The 20,642-nt window shown below is 43.2% G+C and overlaps 1 protein-coding gene across 2 annotated transcripts in view; it reads left to right on the top strand.

Annotated features, from left to right (window-relative positions):
- DVL1 (dishevelled segment polarity protein 1) overlaps positions 1-19,979 on the top strand; it is a 64,580-nt gene extending 44,601 nt beyond the window's left edge. The window contains exons 4-13 of one of the 2 annotated variants that reach the window (XM_026862586.1): positions 337-406; positions 1,193-1,332; positions 1,656-1,732; positions 2,206-2,273; positions 3,768-3,917; positions 8,685-8,816; positions 9,691-9,858; positions 10,376-10,582; positions 15,360-15,796; positions 15,833-19,979. In XM_026862586.1, the coding sequence (XP_026718387.1) occupies positions 337-406; positions 1,193-1,332; positions 1,656-1,732; positions 2,206-2,273; positions 3,768-3,917; positions 8,685-8,816; positions 9,691-9,858; positions 10,376-10,582; positions 15,360-15,778 (1,431 nt within the window). In that variant the 3' untranslated portion in view covers positions 15,779-15,796; positions 15,833-19,979. Of the gene's footprint in view, positions 1-336; positions 407-1,192; positions 1,333-1,655; positions 1,733-2,205; positions 2,274-3,767; positions 3,918-8,684; positions 8,817-9,690; positions 9,859-10,375; positions 10,583-15,359 lie in introns of both variants that reach the window. The other variant, XM_026862587.1, reaches the window with a different exon arrangement.
- Positions 19,980-20,642: the final 663 nt, after the last annotated feature.

Raw genomic sequence — 20,642 nt, 5'->3', positions numbered from 1 at the left:
GATGTAATAATTCACACTGCACTGGGCACTTTAGTATTTAAATGTCTGCCTGTCAGTCATGTAGTCAGGAAGCAGAAATGATTCAATTTGAAGTTCAGTTGAGAAACCTCAATATAGGAACTTGCTCTGTGTGTTTTGTAAACAAATCCTTGGAGAAAGTGCAGTATTTTTTTTTCCTTACAGATTCTAAATGAAGAGTCATTTTGAGGAGGCCACAATGGTTTCAGGATGCCTTCCAAACCTATTAATCAGTTCCCGATGAATTAATCCTCAATAGTTATTTTTATTGTCTTACTCTGAGCCATTTAAAACAGAATTTTCTGTTGTATTTTGCAGTCGTCTTCGTTCAGCAGCATCACCGATTCTACTATGTCACTAAATATCATCACTGTCACACTCAACATGGGTAAGAGGATAAGCAGCGTTTTTTATGATGAATTTCAAGTGATGCAGATGTTTTTTGTTACGGTATAGTAGCCCCTGAAGCCAGTAGAAAGTTCCTTGATTTGAAAGGATGCAACCCTGTCAGCTGTGCCTGGGCTCTAGTCCAGCACTGGATAGTTCTGAGCTGTTTGCACAGGCAGATCAGTGTTTTCCCAAGAAACCCAGGGAAGGAGCTGGAACCCCAGGATATGGAGTTCTGCTCTTATTTGTGGGTATGGGAAGGGGTCGGACACTATTAGGAGCAAGAGTAGAAGGGCACTGGAGTGTTGTGTTTCTGCTGCTCATGCATTTCATTGTTTAGCCAGATAGAAATGTACAGGACTGCCAATTCAGCACCTTTCAGTAGCAACAAATCCTTCCAGCCACTCTGTGTGGAAAAAACATTGCCTAATGCTGATCGGGTGCCTAATTTCTAGGTGTAGACATGTCTTTTCAATGTCGTTTCTCTTGCTGATTTTTTTTGAATGTAACTTTTCAGTTTCCTGCATGAAAAAATAATGTCTTTAGCAGCACTTCCCTGCTGCCTTTCCCTGAAGGTGCCAGGCAGACAGACGCCAGTAGGGTAACCTGAGATAATTGTAAGTCAAACATGGCCCAGCTGATGTGTTGAGAGAACTGATTTTTCAAGACTGAAGTAGCTCTTCACTATCATTCCAATCACTCTGTTTGCTTTTTTTTTTTTTTTTTTTTTTTTTTTTTTTTTTTTTTTTTTTTTCCCCTCTCCACCCTCCACTTTCTTTCTGTATAGAGAAATATAACTTCCTGGGAATCAGCATTGTAGGACAGAGCAATGACCGGGGTGATGGTGGCATATACATCGGTTCTATTATGAAAGGAGGGGCTGTGGCAGCAGATGGCCGAATTGAACCAGGAGACATGCTTCTGCAGGTTGGTCCCTGTCCAAAAATACGTGCTGCTGGCTTGTATGGTGGTGGCTCAGCTCAGTCATCCCACCAGATCCACGGCCTTAGAAATCAGTTAACAGAATTCATTCATACTCGGAGAAATGTCTCACAAAGACTGTTATCACTTAATTCTATAATTCTTTGCAAACTCTGCTGGATAGTTGATGTGCTCTGAGAAACAGTATTTCTGCAGCTGCTCAAAGGAATGGAGACAGTTACAAGGCAAATAAATTTGGAAACAAATAATTAAAATGTCTTTAACTTTCCTGTTACAAAGCCTGACTTCTGCTTTTTGCAACGTTTCAGGTGAATGATGTCAATTTTGAGAACATGAGCAATGATGACGCAGTACGGGTTTTACGGGAAATAGTCTCCAAACCAGGGTGAGCATATTACAAAATCTCTTGCTACTTATCCTCCAAATGCAGTTATTGGTATTGGGCAAACCTCAGTGAAATCACCATTTTGATCTCAAGAAGAAACCAGTGTGACTGCTGATCTCAACTCTGAACTCCTCAGTGTGAATGATGAATTGGTGAGACTGGTTCCAGTGTACCAGCCAAAACTGGCACGAACAAGGAGTTGCCTGGTTTCGGTAGCACTGTTTGTTTATACAGTGAGTGTTTTAATATCTCAAGAGCTGATGAGGAGACAGATTTCAGCATGATCTATGCAAAACCAGAAACATTCTGATACTGGTTTGTCCCAAACATACTTCGACAAGCATCTCCAAAACCTTCTCAGAATGTCCTTTGCAACTGTTGATTAGGAATAAGTTTGTTTCAGAGAGTTTATTGTAGTAGCTACAACTGCTGTAGGGAGAGTTAAGACTCACCCTTGTTTTCTTTCTTCCTAGACCTATCAGCCTAACAGTAGCCAAATGCTGGGACCCTACTCCCAGGAGTTACTTCACCATCCCCAGGGGTGAGTACATATTTGTGCTCTTTGCTGGGTTCCTGTGGAGCCCTCAAGGTCTAGAATATTTTCAGCTATTTTGGCATCTAACGTATTTTCATTCCCTACAAGTTCGACACTTTTAAGTTTGGTTGTATTGGTCTTTTGCTGTTTGTTTTGGGAGGCAGGAGTTTAAGATACTCTTTCTGAGACTCCAGTGCCCACTGAAGTCATGGGAGTTTTTCTTTTGATTCACTTGGCTTTGGATCAAGCTCTTAACCTTTTGGTGCGTATATCCTTGTGATCTCAACCTTTCAGTTGATAGAAAGCTTGGAGGATACTTAAGTGTTAAAAAGCCTCATTTTGTCACATGTTCACTTCTTAGAATTTAAACTGTGTATTTTTAATACTTGAGGCCAACAACATTGTTTGGTATATGTAAAACCTCTCGAAAATGATCTAGTTTTAAAACTTCCGGCTTAATAAACCTTTCAGTAGGGATAAAATACGTGTGTGCTCCTGTGTCAAACCCAGCTGCCTCCTGCTGGCGAGTGCCCTGCCTTGTGGTACTGAAGCAGCTTGTTCCTGCTCCTTCCAGGATGAGGATAGCACTGTCCGCTGAAATTAATGCAGTAGACTCACCCAGACTATGGAAGCTCACTCAGTGAAGTCCTTAGGAAAATCAGCATAATCAAAAATCACATATTTCAGATTTTCTCCAGGGAGAGCTTGTGTATCAGTTTGCCCTTTGTTCAGCGCAGGTGCATGTGTTGTTATCCCAGGCAAACAGCAGTCGATCTGTTGTAGTCTAAACCGGTTGCAATAATGTGTGGGATGTTTTGTAGAAACACCTAACATAGGCAGAGCTCTTTTACATAATTTCTGGTTTTAAGGCAATGGAACAACAGCCACTATAATTCAGAAGAAAAGAAGTAATTGAGATTATGGGGAAAGTTGAGTTCTATTCCCAACTTTAAAAGCTGCTTGCTATGTGGCTTTTCTTAAGGTCTGAGTGTAATTTTCACCCTTCTCTGACACCAGTCTCTTCAAATGGTCTTTATATGGCCTGCCTATTTATTTTGCAAGACTATTCCAGTCCTAAAAAGTTTCATTATGGCTGCTGAGAGGTGAATTCTGTGATACCTGATCTCTGCAAATACAGAGCTCTAGAGTTACAGTTCTGATTCACCTTCGGCAGAAGATTCCCTTTCTCTCTGAGTGGTTATTTTAGAGCCAAGACTGGAGTGGGAGCTTCTTTCCCACAAGGAGAACTGTTTGACTCCTCCTGCAGTTAGAGGGAGTGTCGTGGGTTTATCCTATCAGGCTGGTGAGGCCATTGCTAGAGGAAACCAGCTACTGCTGACAAGGTGCTTTTTGTTCCCTTGCGGTGGGGCGACCCCAGGTGTACTACCAGAATGGCAAGGACTTGGGCACCCCCAAAAAATTCCTTCTTACTCTAGGTCTTAGTATTTACAGCAAAGCTGATTCAATTTGTCTTTTTCTCCCTTTCTGGTTGTTTTGCAGCTGAACCAGTGAGGCCAATTGACCCTGCAGCGTGGATCTCTCATACCACAGCCATGACGGGAGCGTACCCCCGTTACGGTATGAGCCCCTCCATGAGCATCACCACATCTACCAGCTCCTCACTAACAAGCTCAATTCCCGATTCGGAAAGTAAGTCACACTGCTGCCAGCCCAGGGCAGGTGCCTTCTGCTCGGGGCCAGCAGTGCAGAGCTGTGCACAAACCCGACCCCAGCCACAAGCACGATGAAAACGACAGCCGCCACAGAACTCTCGAATGCTTTCTTATATTTGTTATTCTTGGGGAGCATAAAACCTTTTTCCTAAGGTCAGAAGTTAACGCAGTGGTGTTTTGCCAGGGTTCACACTCAGGAAGAGGTGGCTTCTGTCCCTTTTAAATTTACAAGGCAGGTTTCCAACTTTATCCCCTCGGATAAGTGTGAGAGCTTCCTCCTTGCATTTGACTGGGGTTTTTTTCATAAATTTAAATAATTTACTTCAGATAGATGCCACTGGATAATAATGTTAGCATATCGTTTAGGAAGTCTTCTTTGCATAGCCTTCTTTTATACTCTTTTATACTTTTTTATTGAACAGGGAAAAAACCAAATGTCCCACATGAAATTATAGTTCAGCCTTCTCTCCTGGTTTGTCTGTCTGTGGCAGTCTCTAAATCAGCCATATCCATGTAACCAACAAGTTGTCACGATTCCTTATCTGGGAAATTTTTGTTTAAAGAATATAAACCCTTTCTTTTACTCTTCCTTTGCTTTCTGAGGTAGGCATGGGATAAAAGCTAGCATTTGGGTTGAAATACATGGCAGTAAGGCAAGACAAATAAAGGAGGAGCATGTGTCTCTGAGAACACTGTCCACTGAAGTCCTGGTTCAGGAAAGTGTTCATATTTAAAACGGCACTTCTGTTTACTTGACGTGAAAGTTTTGAGGTACTTTACATCTCATTAGTGTTTGTTTCCTGTTATATTAATATGGAAGAATTTCTCTAGAGATGCAGCCTTTCCATCAGATTTGTTCATCTGCAGCAAGGAGATTTATTATATTTGTTTATATAAGGCATAGAAATCTTGAAGTGGCTTTAAAGTTCTGAGGAGATTATCTCAATTATGGAACAATGCTACCTCAGGATACATTAATTGAAAGCCAGATAAACACTTGCATAATTAACAAGGGATGGTTAAGTGTCTGCCAGATCTGCAGTCTAAATTTAGGACTGAGTAACTTTTTTAATTTTTTAAGATTTTTTTTTCCCACGAGAAAGGGAGGATATCCTTTAGAAAACACAACAAACTGAAACGAACAAGAAAACATGTTGAGGATTTTAAAGACCACTGTGGTGTTGGTGATTAGCAACAGAATCTTCCTCAGCAAAGTGCATGGCTGGAGTGTGAAACTTGCACTTGCAGGGACCACTCAAGTCCTATCACACTATATAGGTGTCTGCCTCTTTTCCTTCTATCCTCTCTCAGATTTTATGAGCACATAGTTCCTGGAGTTACACCTCACCTTGAATTGAAAGGGTAGTTATCCTCTCTGTAGGTGTATAGCTCAGTGCCTCTGTAGGTAGTAGGTAGCACCACTGAAGGGGAAATACATCTGCAGCAAGTGAAGCACTTCCCTGATGACTACTTTATCTTGAGATGTGTTTTCAGCCTTACAGGTACTAAAGATTGCTGGAATCAAATGTATGTGCTGATTGCTGTCAAACAAGAGTCTGTTACTCTGCGTTCCTCTTGAACTATTCATGTATCGCGTGCCTTGATATTAGCAATGTGATTGGGAAGTGTGGAACGCAGACGTCCTCTCAAGCGTACTTTTAAAATAAAGGTTATTTGGGAGCAGAACCACGTTTCTGAGACAGCTTCTCATTTCTATGCCAGTGACTTACAATGTTGCCTTTCCTGAACGCAAGAAAACGTGGAGTACCTCTGACCTTTATTGTGACCTTCTGCTTAACACTCCTTCCTTCAGTTCAGCCCTGTTACACCCCCTCCCTGATCACGGCAGGCAGCACCTCAGGGCCCTAGGTACAAAGAGCACCTGTTGTGTGAACCTCTTGGGCAGGAAAGACAAGGGAGGAAGAGAGGGAGAAGCGAGGAGAGACTGCGCATTGACATCTCAAAGAACAAAGAGCTTCATGTAAAATGGGGCTTTCTAAATTTTCATGTTCCTCTGAGGCTAGAGTCACTGGCATTTGAAGCAAATAGAGTATCTCTTCTGCAGTGTCTGGCCATGGGAGTGGAAGCAGTGAGTTAACGGAGTCATCTTAGAGCAGTCTGCTTCATGGTTCCTTGTTTTAAGTATTGTGAATGTCTGCTGGTTTCCTCATTGTATAGCGAGGCCAGGACCATGGGAATGGACTGAATAACTGCTTTCCTTCTCACTAGCATTCCTTTGCTCTCTGGCTTCTGGATCAAAAGTGAAGTTCTGATACCTGAAGCATGTGCACAGCCACCATCACATCGGTGCTAGTGATTAAAGTAGCTGACATTTTGGGGCCATACAAATCACCACCACACAGTAGGAATTATTCTGTGTTAGCTCTGTTAGCTCAGGGTTTTCTCAGGTGCCTTTCTTCAAAAACAGGACTATGCAAACCAAGGCAGACTGAGGAGTTTCATAGTAATTATTGCTTTAAAAAGTATCTTGTTCTCCAGCAGTGTTCTGGCTGATGCAGGAGAATATTCTGTCACAGTGGTTTGTGAGTGTTGGGCTCGCTGTCTCAGTCAATGCAAACTCTGCTCCTCATTTAATTTGCTAAAGGTAGATTTTTTTCTAGCCCCTGTTTTGCCACCCCAGAACCCCTTTCTGCAAAGCACTGCTGTCCTATTCCATGAGATTAACTTCAGGTGTTTCAGTGTTTCTTGAAAGTCTTGCTGTTTCAAAATGCAGTCCAGTGACACTGTTGGAAAGTTCTCTTTTTCTCTTGCATGGACTTCAGATGATTTTGAATTGAGACTTCAAACTACTCCTGTTTAGTAGTATTCAGCCTGAGGTACTGTGTAATTTCCTGGGGCCTTTTTCTTTGGGCAAATGTGTATTTCCTTATTCAAATAAGGATACAAGCCAGTGGTGGTATTACACGTGGTAGGACTTAATTTTCATGGAGCACACACCTCTTTTATTACCATTTATACCATTTATTAATGGGAAAAAATGCTGCTCAAAGCCCTGAGAAAGAGCTCTGTGGTAGATCTGGTTCCCCAGAAAGGAGTTACTGTCTGTGTGTTCCCCAGATTTGCACATACCTGTACAGGTTGTCAGGTAGTCAGGCCCACACTTGACTGAGTTCAGGCCAGAGTGGGTGCATTTTAGATGCATCTCAAAATTTTTTCTATTTGTACAGCAACTAGCAGACTTAGAAAATATTAATGGTCATTTGGCCAGTGGTGTTCTTTATCTGCAGATTGCAAGTCTCCAAGAAAATACAATTGATTGCTCCTCACATACTTTCCTTGAGTATTGGTTTGTTGGTTTGTTTGGTTTTTTTTTCCCCTCAAACAAACATGTTGCTTTTTGCCACTAACCAAACTAACTTAAAGCAAGAGCAAAATTTCAGTGTTTATTCGAACTTTGTAAGTATTGAAAACGCATGCATAGATGATCTGGGATGTTTTCATGCATATTAGCAGTGCATGTATTGAAAGAAGCATTTCCAGTTTTCATTGTTTCATGCTTGTTATACCTTTTATCAAATTTTGGGGTTGCTGGAAAAGGACAAAATTGGTTCCCTTGTGCTTTTGAAAGGTGGGTGATACGAGGAGCTGGGAGAAGGGAGGGGAGGAGGGTTTCTGAATTCCTGCTGGAGAAGGGTCTGCACTGCAAACACAAGGACACACGTGCTCAACATGAATTTTCTAGGGCTGAGGAGATGGTGCTGTGTCCAAAGAATAGAGTCATCTTATCTATAAACAGGATGACTGAGTTCTGCACAGAATGCAAGAAGGCTGGTAGATTCCTGGACCCAGCTTCACCCCACTGGGCTTTCAATATTAGATGCCACTTTGCCTCTGTGTGTGGTAGAGGAGTTTCTGAAGGAGCTAGACTCCTTGACAGGCACCTCAGTTCAGCAGGGTGAACCTCAGCCCTATTGCTCTGGTTTTAGGAAAGTATGAAGCCTCTGGTGAGCCAGCTCTGCCTGTAAGGGTGTGTGGAATAGGAACGGAGCAGTGACGGCTGCTGAGGCATTCAGGAGTGGCGTTTTTTGAAATGTTCTGCAAGAACGATGCAGGGCAAAGTAATGCTGGATTAAGTGACTTGTTAACTTGTCAGGCTGCCATCATTGGGATCCTGGAGAATTTTTTTGGAGGAAACCACTAGCCTTTATCATGATGATGGAAGCTTTCTTTTCTAATTTCAATTCTCCCCAGTTATGCTGATGTCCAGATCTTAAAAAAACAAGCGAACATTGACTGAGATATGACCGTCATCCCTCTCCGTGCAGATGGGGATTATTGCTGACAATTAAACCTGGAGTTAATGCACCAGCCAAAACCCCTTCTCCTACAGTTTTGCATACATGGCCCTGAACCACTGGGTGGTAGGGGCTGTTGATGGCAAACTGAAATGGAAAGCAACGGTCATAGAACTCCTTGGGTTTCCTTTTCTGCACATCTCAATGCAGTGTGCCTTGAAAGAGCTGATCTAAAGCTGGTTTGGGAAGTCAAGACACGTAGGGACTCGGCATCTCAGTGCCTAAACTGGGTGCACTGAGCACGGTCAAGAACTGGTACGAATGCTATAATTTATGCCATTGATGAGGGTGCATTTGGGAACCTTTGTGTCTTTTTTTGCATCTGCTGGTAAAGCCGGTCTTGAAAAGTTTCATCCAAATTGGGAGCTGAGAAGTTCTTTCCAGACTCGGTTCATTTCAAAGAAGCATGTAACCTTTCTTCCTTTTAGAATTAGAAGAATCTCCCTTAACTGTGAAGAGTGACATGGCTACTATTGTCAAGGTTATGCAGCTACCAGACTCAGGCCTTGAAATTCGGGACAGGATGTGGTTAAAAATTACCATCTCCAATGCAGTGATAGGTAAGCAGATCAGAGAAATACTGGGGGGAAAAAACAGTGTCTTTTTGGAAATAAACTGAAAAAAATGAACTTTTTATTTCCCTGTCTATGCCGCTTTATATAACCTTGTCTTGGTATTTGTGAACAACTCTAGCGTGGACAGGAAATAACAAATAGTTCTTGTGTGAGCCTGGACAGCCAAAAATCCTGCACGTTTCTGATGCCCACACGCAGCTGGTCCTTAACCCATCTCAGGTTTTCCATGTAACTACTTGTGGCTCTAGCAATCTGCCCATGTTCAGCAGAAACAAAATCCTTGGAATTCCAGTTCCAGACAGCCACACGACCCTAATAAAGCATCTTAATTACACTTAAAATTACCACAACTAGTCTACCTTTGATTCTGACTGTCCTGTGACCTGAACTGTGCTAACATCCAGTCAGTCTAGGCTGTAGTTACTTTTTGCTGAGAAAGGGATTTGAACCCAGGTCTTAACATCTGCCTCTTGAGGAGGATGACTCTCTCAGTCACTTGTGTTTTGTAAATCCTGTGTCATTTTCATTACTGGAACTCAGAAGGGGTTGAACAGTGTCACTATAACGTTTTCTTTGTGCATATTCGGTGTCACTGTTAATGTGGTGTTCAACTGGATGCAAGGTAATTCTTTGCTTTCCTTCTTGATGTTTGGTGGTAACTAATTTAGCAGTTAGGCTGAGTTGTGAAAATAATATTTTAAGCTCTTGGCAGCAAGATTGCTACATATTCATATTTGCATTCAGTACCTGGCACAGTAGTACTAGTGGGTTGTGTGATAATGTGAAGATTAAAAAAAAATCAAAAAAGATCACTTTGGCTCGGATGATCCTGTGTCTCCTCTTCCTGTTCTCATTTTAGGAGCAGATGTGGTTGACTGGCTTTACACACACGTGGAAGGCTTCAAAGACCGACGGGAGGCTAGAAAATATGCCAGCAGCATGTTAAAACATGGCTACCTCAGGCACACTGTGAACAAAATCACCTTCTCGGAACAGTGCTATTATGTCTTTGGAGACCTCTGTGGCAGTAAGTTCCCCATCTGTGAAGGGCCAGGCTGTGGGAGTGTTGTCTGTTCTGTGCTCGCAGGATGCCCAGAGGAGAATCCTGTAGGACAAATGGGTGTTCTGGAACAGGCCATTATTCTGAAGTGGCGTGAGAAGTGATTGTTGCTTCCTCTTAGACCAAGCAATTAGACCACTTGGAAGAGAAGGATGAACTCATCAAATAGGGTATTCCACTGAGGCGCAGGAAAGCAGGATTTATTTCTGGTGATGCCATAGACTTCCTGCTTGTCAGTCATACTTAGTTTCCAGTCTGTAAAATGGGGATGGTTCCTCCTTGACTTAAGAAATACTGCAGAGGCACCTTGGTGCTCAGTGGTAAATATTGATGTCTGCCCTACTGTGTGTGATGTTTTGAGTGAACTCTGGAGGCCGAGTCCCTCTAGTCCCTCACCACACTAGGTCCTCTGTCAGCCACTGTTAATGTGCAGGAGTCAGCTGCTAGGTAAGAACAGAGCCTTCAGCTTTTCTCTCTTTTCCAGATATGGCTGCACTGAACCTTAACAATGGTTCTAGCGGAGCCTCAGATCAGGATACCCTTGCACCGCTTCCGCATCCTGCTGCTCCCTGGCCACTGGGCCAAGGATACCCCTATCAGTATCCTCTGCCCCCTCCATGTTTTCCACCAGCATACCAAGACCCAGGCTTTAGCTATGGTAGTGGCAGCGCAGGGAGCCAGCAAAGTGAAGGTAAGATGGTTCATCTCGTATTTATTTCTCCAACTGTCATTATCCCGAACCATTTGCTTGAGTTCCTTTGTCCTGTCTGTGCTCCTGTCTCGTGGTTTTGTATGCTGCCTGCATGGATTTGGTGCGACTGCACTTTAATTCACAACTGTTTGTGTATGTGATGGAGTGGGTTAGCCTTTCAGCTCTGTATTGAAACTGCCAGCAGTGTTTGAACTGAGTCAGTAGTATAGAACAGAATTCATGCTGTTTATAGTTTTGTGAAGTTCTGTACCCCCAGCGAAATGCCAGTGGGGAGCTAAGCCAACCTGTTCGTCATGTCCACGGTGGCATGGACATCTGTGCTTTTCTTACCCAAAAGCACCACATAGTGAACTGCTTAGATAATGCTGATCAGGCCAACATTAATGACTCAATTGTCCACCCTGTTAAAACAGATAAACTACAGCTCCCCCTTTTTTGAGCTCACAGCCATTGCCAACAGTGGGGCTGCAGTGGCTTGATATTGCTAGAAATCAGGCTGTTCCCTTGCTGATGGAAAAGGGATTAGAACCAAGGTGATCTTGGCTTTTACTTCAATGCTCAGTACGGACTGAAAATAATTATTTTTGCTTGTGTGAGACATGAGGTGGCCAGCCAGATGGTTTACAGGGCTGAAACACTGCTCACAGGGAGGAGAGTTCCTTTTGTAATATATGACAGGGAAAAAAAGATAACACTGCATGGATTAAAAACCTGACCTCCTCCTTTCCTGCCCTAGGATAATTCTGTGATTCATTTTTAAACCTTAGTAAATAAAAATTAAGTATTTTTTGGCTTTACAGATTTTTTTTTTTTAAAATCACTTCCAGGGTGAATGTTGCTTTTGGAAATGCTGCCATTGAAGAAAGGGTGAGGATTCTCTGTGTGGTGAACATCCAGTAACTTGGATGTAACTTCTTCCTGTTTACCACAGCCAGTCAGATTTTGCAGAACTGCACAGAAAAATTTCATAACGGGAACAAGATTTTAGCACTGTTGCTTCCCACCCTATCTCAAAATGAGAAGTGACTGTGAGAAAGCTCACAGTGGTATCCAGAGGTTTTAGAACTGCAAGCTGATTGTCCTGGAAATAATGTGATTTTTTTTCTTGGCAGCTGGGTCTGTGGGCAGTAGAACATTAGATCTCTGCTGCTGGGATAGGAAAGGTATGGTATTTTATCCATGCGACCTGTGTTACTGGCTAAAGAGAGCCTTATGAAAGGTGCCAAGGTGTTTAATTTTGAAGGGTTTCAACGCTTTCCTTGTTCTTCTTTTGGAAACTACACTTCTGTGTCGTTTCTTGTTTTGTAACTGTTATTCCCTTGTTTTGTTCTGAGCAAGCATTAGACTGAAGGATTCATAGAGGAATGGCTGACTCTAGGGGATTGGTAAGCTTCAAATGCCTCCATAATAATGAATTCACAGCATGACCATTTAGACTCTTGTGACCCAAATGTTCAGCTGTATTTTTTTCTTTTCTTTTTTTTTTTTTTTTTCCTTCTCCTTTTTTAATTGTCTTGGACGCTCAACTTGTCTCAATACACAGTAGTCCAGTAGCGTGGCATTAGCATATCAACCTGTCTGGCCCCCGTGTGACTCTGCTGCAGCAGCTAGAGGGAATGGCATCAGATACCTCCATGTCAGCTTGGATGGGGAAATCCTATCACCAGTCTCCTCACTGCTCTCCATGAAATAAATAAATAGTCCCAGCTCCTAATTTATTAGTCTGATGTCATCCATATGGATTGGATTGATCTCAGTGCCCCTTCCACTTTCTTTTACTGAAAGACACTTGAGCACTTGTTCAGATGTCTCTGGCAGGTATTAAGAGTACTGGGACGCAAGTTGCGTTGGTCACTCTCGATAAAGAGTGTTAGAACTGGATTTCTTGTGAAGTCACTCTCTTATGTGCGACGTTAGGTCATAACTGAATTCATCTGTTGAACGAGAGCACTGTTCCAGAGCCCAGTGAACATCACGTGTTTTTTTATTTGTTGATGATTACAGCCAAAAGGCTAAGATTTGGGTCAAGAGACAGATTGAGACTGTGTTCTGGCAAGCAGCAGATGGGGAGGAAGATCTAGCAAAGTTCTGTGTGGTGTTGCAGTTGTGTTCAAGGCTCTGGTCCAGTTTGGGTTGCTGCATATTTCAGCTGAGCCACATCATCTGTCTCTGCTTGTGGTACGCGGGGCTTAAGTTCTTTTTAAAGGCTTGGCCAGGTTGGCTGTAGGGAATGGTGCTGGTGTGAGGACCAGCTCCTCTGCAAAATACCGTCTCTGTTACTGTAGTGTTTAGCTCAGTCATGTCCCTGTTCTGGAAGGTGCTTGCTGTACAGGTGGATAGTGAGAGATCATCAGGTTACGGTCTGAAGAGATGAAAGAAGTAGGAAGGGGGGATTTGTTCAAGCTCACAGGATGTCACTTGTTGAGACAGGAACAATAGAACGGTCTTCAGAGCCTCTATACACTGTCTCTGCAGGCTCTCCTGCCCCTGTCTGGGAGGATTCATGTGGAAACTTCTGTTCCCATGAAATGAAGAATTGAGGCAGCTGGAGTCTCCTTGGCTTTAGGGGGTGGAGATTTGGTGTCCAGCAGTGATAGAGAGGGAAGGCTGATAATATATTGAGGCAATGCAGAGTGCAGCTTGAAATTAAATCCATTGTATGACACTTAGGTTTAAAGTTGGGTTTAGATGGAAACAAACACTGCTGTGGTGGTGTCAAGTTAGCAGCATTTCAAACCTCATCTTTAGGCTGGGCTGTGTGTCTCCACAACAGGCCAGTCCCTGGCTGCCAAGAAGGTGACACTCTTGCTAGCTGACATTTAAACTCAAGGCTTAGAAGGACTTTCTGATTGTTCTGTGACAGGATTTAAAGGCATGTCTGGGAGACAGTGATCCTCAGCATGACCAGAGAATAACTGTGCTGCTGGTTATTCTCAGAGAGAGAGAGTTGTAATGGTAGATGGTTTCTCTATTTTCTTTCTGTCATGTCATCAGCTTGGAGTGCAGCTGCAGAAAGCCAGCTTCTTCTGAGATGAGAAACCTGCATTAAGCACTTGACCTCTCAGAGTCCTGGCAGGTCAGCTAGAGCTGCTACTCCAGATATACTGAAGTCTGAGTAGCAACGTGAAGGATTGGCACGAGGCAGTTTCAGTCCTACTGACTGTGGGAGACCTCTCAAGATCAGTAGGATATGCTTTCAGTGCAGCTTGCTTTCTCCCCTGCATGATCTTTACTCAGCCACAAGCTATGGGACTGACAGCCCTTGTATATGGGGAGCTTGCATCAAGAAATAATGACTTTGGGTAAGTTTTGCAGGGTTTTGGTGTGTGGCAACAGAATGCATCACGAGATCAAGACAGAGGCGTATTATTACCTGTGGAAGGGTTAAAATAAAATGTCAGTTTTCTTCCACTGTGCATGACGTACCACACTGCCATGTACTGATGGAAGAAAACTGAGGCACGAAGCAGGACAGTGCTTTTCCCAGAGCAGAGAAGAGCTAATAGGGGCTACAGTCAGCAAATACCATTTCAGAGTGCCGGGCTCAGAATACTAACTTCAAGTCCAGTGATCCTGTATTCTGTTTTCCATCTATCCCAGCTTTTTTTGCACGCTGCAGGGAATCTAGCCTTTCCACTAGGTCAGTCTCATTTCCCTGTCTCCTCTATTTGCCTGCTCTGAACATCAGCTGGAGCGGACGGAAGGTGACGATCATCTGTAGTTTGAGAAAGGAGCAGCTCACAGTCATTCTGGTTTTCCTGTTTTGGTGACCCCAGAGTCTCGGTGGCTGATTCAGACTCAAAAGCTGGTCCCCAATTATGCTGGCTGGGGATTCTTTTTGGGAAAACAATCTTCCACTAAGATGGCATGAACTTAATGAGAGATTCTGTGGGTTGTTTTTTGGTTTGGTTTTTTTTTTTAAGAATAATTAATTTGGAAATGTTTCCTGACATCATCCTAGCATACCTCTCATGGAAGGAGAGAGCATGACCTTCAACTTTCATGTCAAATCAGTTCTGAAAGTTTAGTAAAGCCCATACGTAGCAACAGCTTAGCTTACACACCACCAGCAGCCCTTTGTTTTTCCGAGTTGATTTAGTGGCCTCTGCTGGGAACATCCTGCACATTACTGATTCATTGTAGAGCAGTTCAACAAATAACTGTTTTTTGAAGAATTCTCCAACAGCAGAACACTGTAGTGATGAATTTTAAGAGAATCTACCCACTGAAGCCAGCAAAAGGGCACCTGTTAACCTCAGGTGATTTGGCTCTGAGTGGGAGTATGCCCAAGGAGGATAGAGAAGGCAAATGAGTTTCCTTTTGAAAAGCTTTTGCCGATAGCAGATAGCGAAGAGAGACAGTTACAATTCGATTTAACCCTGTCTGTCTGAGTCAAAACCCAAATGCCTGCTCCTTCCTTCTGTTTTTGCTCCTCCCCTCTCTCCAGTCAGCGGGGTGGCAGCGGAGCAGATGGCCTCCAGCCAGTAGTTCTAGGCTAGCTGCTGCTTTCACTGTGAGGTGTCTACGTGTACCTGTGCATGGCACAACAACCTTGTCAGCTTTGTTCTACCGATTGTCATTGCTAAACCCCATAAGCCACCAACAGCACGTTCAGGCCTGGTTTTGTCATCACTGTTGCCATTACAACGGTCATACCCGGATCTGCGGGTCTCGGGAGGAGCTGAGGTGGGAGGCGACAGTGGACACGAGCTCATTCTGCTTTTCTGTGTGTCCCTTTTCACTCGCGGTGCTTTAGGAAGCAAAAGCAGCGGCTCGAACCGAAGCAACAGCGAAAACAGCAGGAGGGCTCTTGGCAGAGAGAAGGACCGCAAGTCGGCTGGCAGCGGCAGCGAGTCTGACCACACTGCCCGCAGCGGGGGCGGCGCCAGCGTCGTGCGTCGGGAGAGGCCTGTCAGCCAGCTCAGCCACCGGAGTCACGTCTCTGCCACCCACAGCGAGAGAAGCCACCACAGCCACCATTCTTACGGGCCTCCAGGAGTGCCACCCCTCTACAATCTCCCCAAGCTGGGCTCCAAAGTCTACGGGACGAGCGGACCCCCCGGAGGGCCCCCCGTGAGGGAACTGAGCTCTGTTCCTCCGGAGCTGACGGGGAGCAGGCAGTCCTTCCAGAAGGCTATGGGCAACCCTTGTGAATTCTTCGTCGACATCATGTGAGAGGAAGTGCCTTCAGACTCTGCTTGGGGAAGGGCCGGGTGTGGGTGGGCAATTTGGTCCTTGTCAAACACTTAATGGAAGAAACTTGGCTGTCTTGCATGTCACACCTTCCTGGTTTGCAATTGTGTTGCAGAAAAATCAACAAAACAAAAAAACATAACACGTACTTCCCCCCCAGAAAAACGAACAAAAAGATCTCCTGGGATTGTTGAATATCAGCAAATTGATGGCATCTTTTCTTATCCCCCCCCTTTTTTTTTTTATTCCCCTCTTGTTTTTGATTGTGAATGGCTGGTGTATATTCACATCTTAACAAGCTTTGGTAATTGTGGCACCTACTTCAATGCAATTAGTGTATCTTTTTGGCTGATTCAAGGACTATGATTTCACATGACTTCTAAATTTCCAATAATGCATAGTAGCACTTTTATTTTTCCCTGCTTTTTTCTCTTACAAGGAAAAAATGACCGTTGGCTGGTATCTGTGATACTGCCTTGTAATGCTCTTTCTTGGATGCATCAGTCAGCACTCTAAGCAGACAAGGCACCCACAAGTGAACAGACAACACGTGCCTGGAAGGGAGCGGGCTCAAACCAGTTCCTAGCAGAAGGCAAAGCTGTGGCTACCTTCCTTCTTCTGCTGATTAGGGAGTATAAATCAATCTTTTTTTTCTTTCTCTCTTTTTTTTTTTTTTTTTTTTAGGGGAGTGGTGGAGTCTTGCTACTGTATGTGTTCATTGTGCAGAACTTGTAAAGTTGTTTAATTTAGTATCATGATAGTGACTTTGTAGCTGCAGTCCGTTCCTGGGCATTTCAGTCACATCCCAGCCAACAGATGTGTCTGTTCTTTCTGGTTATAATACGCACTTGCTTACAGGTGTTAAAAGTCATTTCCACAGAGATAGGACAATTGCTGCTATGCCATTCTATCAGTATAGCTGCAGCTCTTCCCTTCTATTTATCCCATTTTAGCAGAGACGTAGGTAAATCCTGGCTCCCACTGGGACATGGCTTATTCATTCTGATCACTTTAATTTCCATTCTCAATTTCTGACCAGTATCTTTCTCTCTTTTTGAAATAGAAACCTGGAGATGTCTAATCCCAATTGCAGTGTTACCCAAGGGAACATGATCTGAACACAGATGGGGGCTAGCTGTTAGCAGAGAGGTGAGAGGGTGTTCTGAGAACAGTTCATAAATGGTACATTGAATCAGTCTTTATACCTGACACAGAGCGAGACCCATGCTAAAGCTCCAGCTGGGGAGCTTTGACTTAAGCAACTGCTGTTGTATATCCCCAAGATTTCATTACTGTGTATTTTTTGCTCTGAGGCTATGGATGCTTGATAAAGTATGTTCAGGAACCTTCACTGATGTTTTAAGAAGCTTTTTTAAAGTATCTGAACGAGGGCATGGTAAGAGCACACCCACACTCCACAGCCAATGGTGGCTCATTAGTGGGAAATACTCATTAAGCTGCAGCCACTTACTGGCATTTGACCATGGGGCCGTGCCTCCCTTAAATCCTCTTTTGTGAGATACTGCTCCTGGCAGGGTTTAGGGCAGGTGCTTTAAAATCAGTCTTTACTGTATATAAGCATTTTCTTCATTGGTAAAAAGCTTCTTTTTGTTACGTTCCATGGGTAGTGTGAATATCCAATATGAATGTCGAAAGAGAACAAGTCTTTCTCGCTATATACGTGTAGGTTCATGTTCCTTTTGTCACCCTGAAAAATTACTCACCAAACTGTCCACTTTGTATGTTGTTCATTCTGATAGATTTTTCACTACTTATTACAGGTCTGTGTGTAAACACATCCCTTTTACAAAAGTCAGAGTAACGTTTTCAACTGTCTGTGTTAATTGGAGACTTAAGTCTCACTTTCAAAAGGGAGCCAGGCACTTAAGAAACTGTGTCACTCAGACTGGGTACTCCAGTTACTGGGCTTCTAAGCTAGCTGAGTGGTTTTAGACAGTTTTATTAACAAAAATCTCCCGAAAAGCTACATAAGGTTTCCTGAAAGCAGCGCTTTCGTCATAATCCATCTGCTGGGCTAGCACAGATTGCAGAGTTGGTGATGGCTTCTTCAAAAGTGAACAGCACTACCTACAGCTTGGCTGCACGACAGTATCCTTTCTTTTCCTTTCCTCCTCCCAGTAACATGGCAAAGATGCTAACTAAAAACTCAGTAACCTGTTTTGAAAGATTGACATTTAAAGCAGTGAAATAAATCAGGGTAAAATAATTTTGTAATTTTGCTATGTCTCCAGGAGACACTGTTAAGGAGTCTGACTTTCCTGACAATCATTAGTGGTTCCACTTTTCTATTAATTTTAACTTTTCTGCTCTCTGCTATATTACATTTTTTCTGGCCCGCTTTGTCTTAAGGCAGCACTTAACAGCGCTGGAGGAAAAGACTGTCATTTTAATAAGATATTTCCAAAAGGGATTAAAGCTGGGGGCTGAGCTTTCACCCGTGGAAGAAATACATTTAATTTCTTTATGTCTTTTCAAGAGTTGCAGTTTACATGCCTGCTGGGTTTTTGGGGTTTTTTTTGTCTTGTTGTTATGCTGTTGGCAGAAACCGTTCTGTGTCTTGCTGGTCTTTGCTGCTATGTTGAAACAACTGTGTTCTATACTTGCGTGTTTGTGGGTAACTCTGGAGTGAGGCTTGACAGTCTGTAAGGTGTGGGAAAGCAGTCGCCTGCTGAGGAAATCAGGCTGCTAAATCCAGCCTGAATTAGCTTCGTCCACGAAGAGGCAGCCGTTTCAGGCAAGAAATGAGTGCCCTGAATGTACTGACAGATGTGTTAGTTGGTTAATACTGTAGAGCATGTAGAACCTGCTATTTACAGAGAGCAGTAGGAGAATGTAAATGACCCTTCTGTGAACAGTGCAATACCTAATGGCCACTGTGTGTAAAACAAAAGCTTGATTTCCCCGCCTTGTAGTGTACAGCGGAGAGGCTGGTTTGAGTGAATGGAAAGTTAGGCCTGAAACCTTGCTAGCTCCTAATTTTCCAAAGTGAACGAAGACAGGAGATTTCCCAAACCCCATCCTTGGCTTTCAATGCATGTGCATGTGTCTTTGCAAGAAAGGAGGCCTTGGGGCCCAACTCTGCCGCTTTCTCCTGGTGGGTACAGTACAGCCTGCAGAAGGAAGTGCCACTGATGCCCATGGAGCTACTTACAACAGGAGTACTGTGCCAGGTAGAAGAAAGTTTGAAGGCTGGAGTCCTTCAGAACTGTGTTTCTCTCGCTGGGGCCTGAATTTTTTCTCATTTTAGTGTTAAGAAAAACTGGCACTGGCTGTCTCTAGAATGCATGACCCATGCCTCTAACGACAATGAGAAGTTATGGGTTTGTTATTAGGGCATTGCAACAACCTCGTAACGGGAGCCTTAAATAGTTGATGTTCTTATTCTGCAAGTGAGACCCTCAACATCTGCCTGTGCTCTGCAGCTGAGCTTAATGTTCATGCTTACCTGGCCAACAGCTTTTAACAAGGACGTTAAACAGGTATGTTTGGAAGGTCACAGAAAATCATGAGAAAACAGTTTGGGATGACGTCTCCTATCCAAAGGAGGTAGTATCTGTAGGGGTAGTGTACCCACCCAGTATATTCACTCTGAGGAGTAAGTTTTATGGCAAAATAGTCTTAAAAGCACTGCTATTGTCTTTTACCTCCTGTTAATAAATCTGCTTTTCAAAGGTAACAGTCCCCTGGACACTTTATCCAAAGGTATATTGGATGGCAAGCAATGATGCACAGACATTGACTTTTGATATTATTTTTGTTCTATTCAAATGGGCAGTCCCATCTTGAGACTTGACAGCTCATGAGTTGATGTAATTGTTTTTGTTTTGCATTTAACTGGATTGTAATAAGATTGACTTAAAATTATTAATTCTAATCAGTGATTAGAAATACATGTAAAGAATTTTATGTACAGTAGAGGAACAAAGTTACATGATTTTAAATAATGAAAATCCAGACTATCACCTATTCTAGAATTGGTTCTACTCAAAGAGTGACCTCTTACTAGCATGGACTGCACTGTTCCTGTTAAATGTCTATTGCATAATTGAATTCTTTTTTGTAGATATTGTATTAAAACCCAAGTGTCTGTATAGTTAATATATAGCTGCTTATGTGTAAATGCTATTTTAAACACTAAAAAGCTTTTAATTTTATGTGATAACTGCAGTGTATGTCTTCAGTTCTTTGCACTACTGCTTTATCTTTTATTTGTGAATGATGAAATATTGGTTGAATCTTGCTCTTTTTTTTTTCCCCCCTCACACTGAAGTTTTGTCCTCTCGACAGGAGAAGGTTATTCAGGAGCTAATGATGGGCCCCTGGGAGTTCTGTGATTTAATGGTACTTCAGAAGTGCTTACAGTTCAAAGTGTGACAGGAACCCTGTAAATGTTCACTGCTAAACTGTGTCACAGATGGTTGAAATGCAGAGGCCTGACTCTTCTGTGCAGGTTAATGACATCTGACTGGCAACACGAGACCCCACCATTCACCAGAAGTGCTGTAGCTTTGAGCTAATGACTGGTATATTGGTGCAGAAGTTGTGCTTTCCCCTTAAATTGCCCTGCCTCTTAATTACTGAGCTTCTCCCTCTCACAGCTTGGCAGGAGTAGTTATAAAGGAGAGGCTGAAGAAAGTTTGTGGAAGTAAAAGACAGCTGGAGGATAAGTGCTGTTACAGAGACATGAGCTGGAACACGTTTTCCTGCCTGCAGACCCAGGAGATGAATCTGCTTGTAGAATCCATCAGTGTATTCAAGCTGCTTCATGTGAATATTTCCTTTTTCTGGACTCTGTGCAAAAAGTCTAGCAGAGCCAAGCTAGGAT

The sequence above is a fragment of the Athene cunicularia genome (assembly GCF_003259725.1).
Source record: "Athene cunicularia isolate RWA chromosome 21 unlocalized genomic scaffold, athCun1 chr21_part1, whole genome shotgun sequence".
NCBI lineage: Eukaryota > Metazoa > Chordata > Aves > Strigiformes > Strigidae > Athene > Athene cunicularia.
The sequence above is the reverse complement of the archived record's forward strand: the minus strand, read 5'-3'. Positions and strand labels throughout refer to the sequence as shown.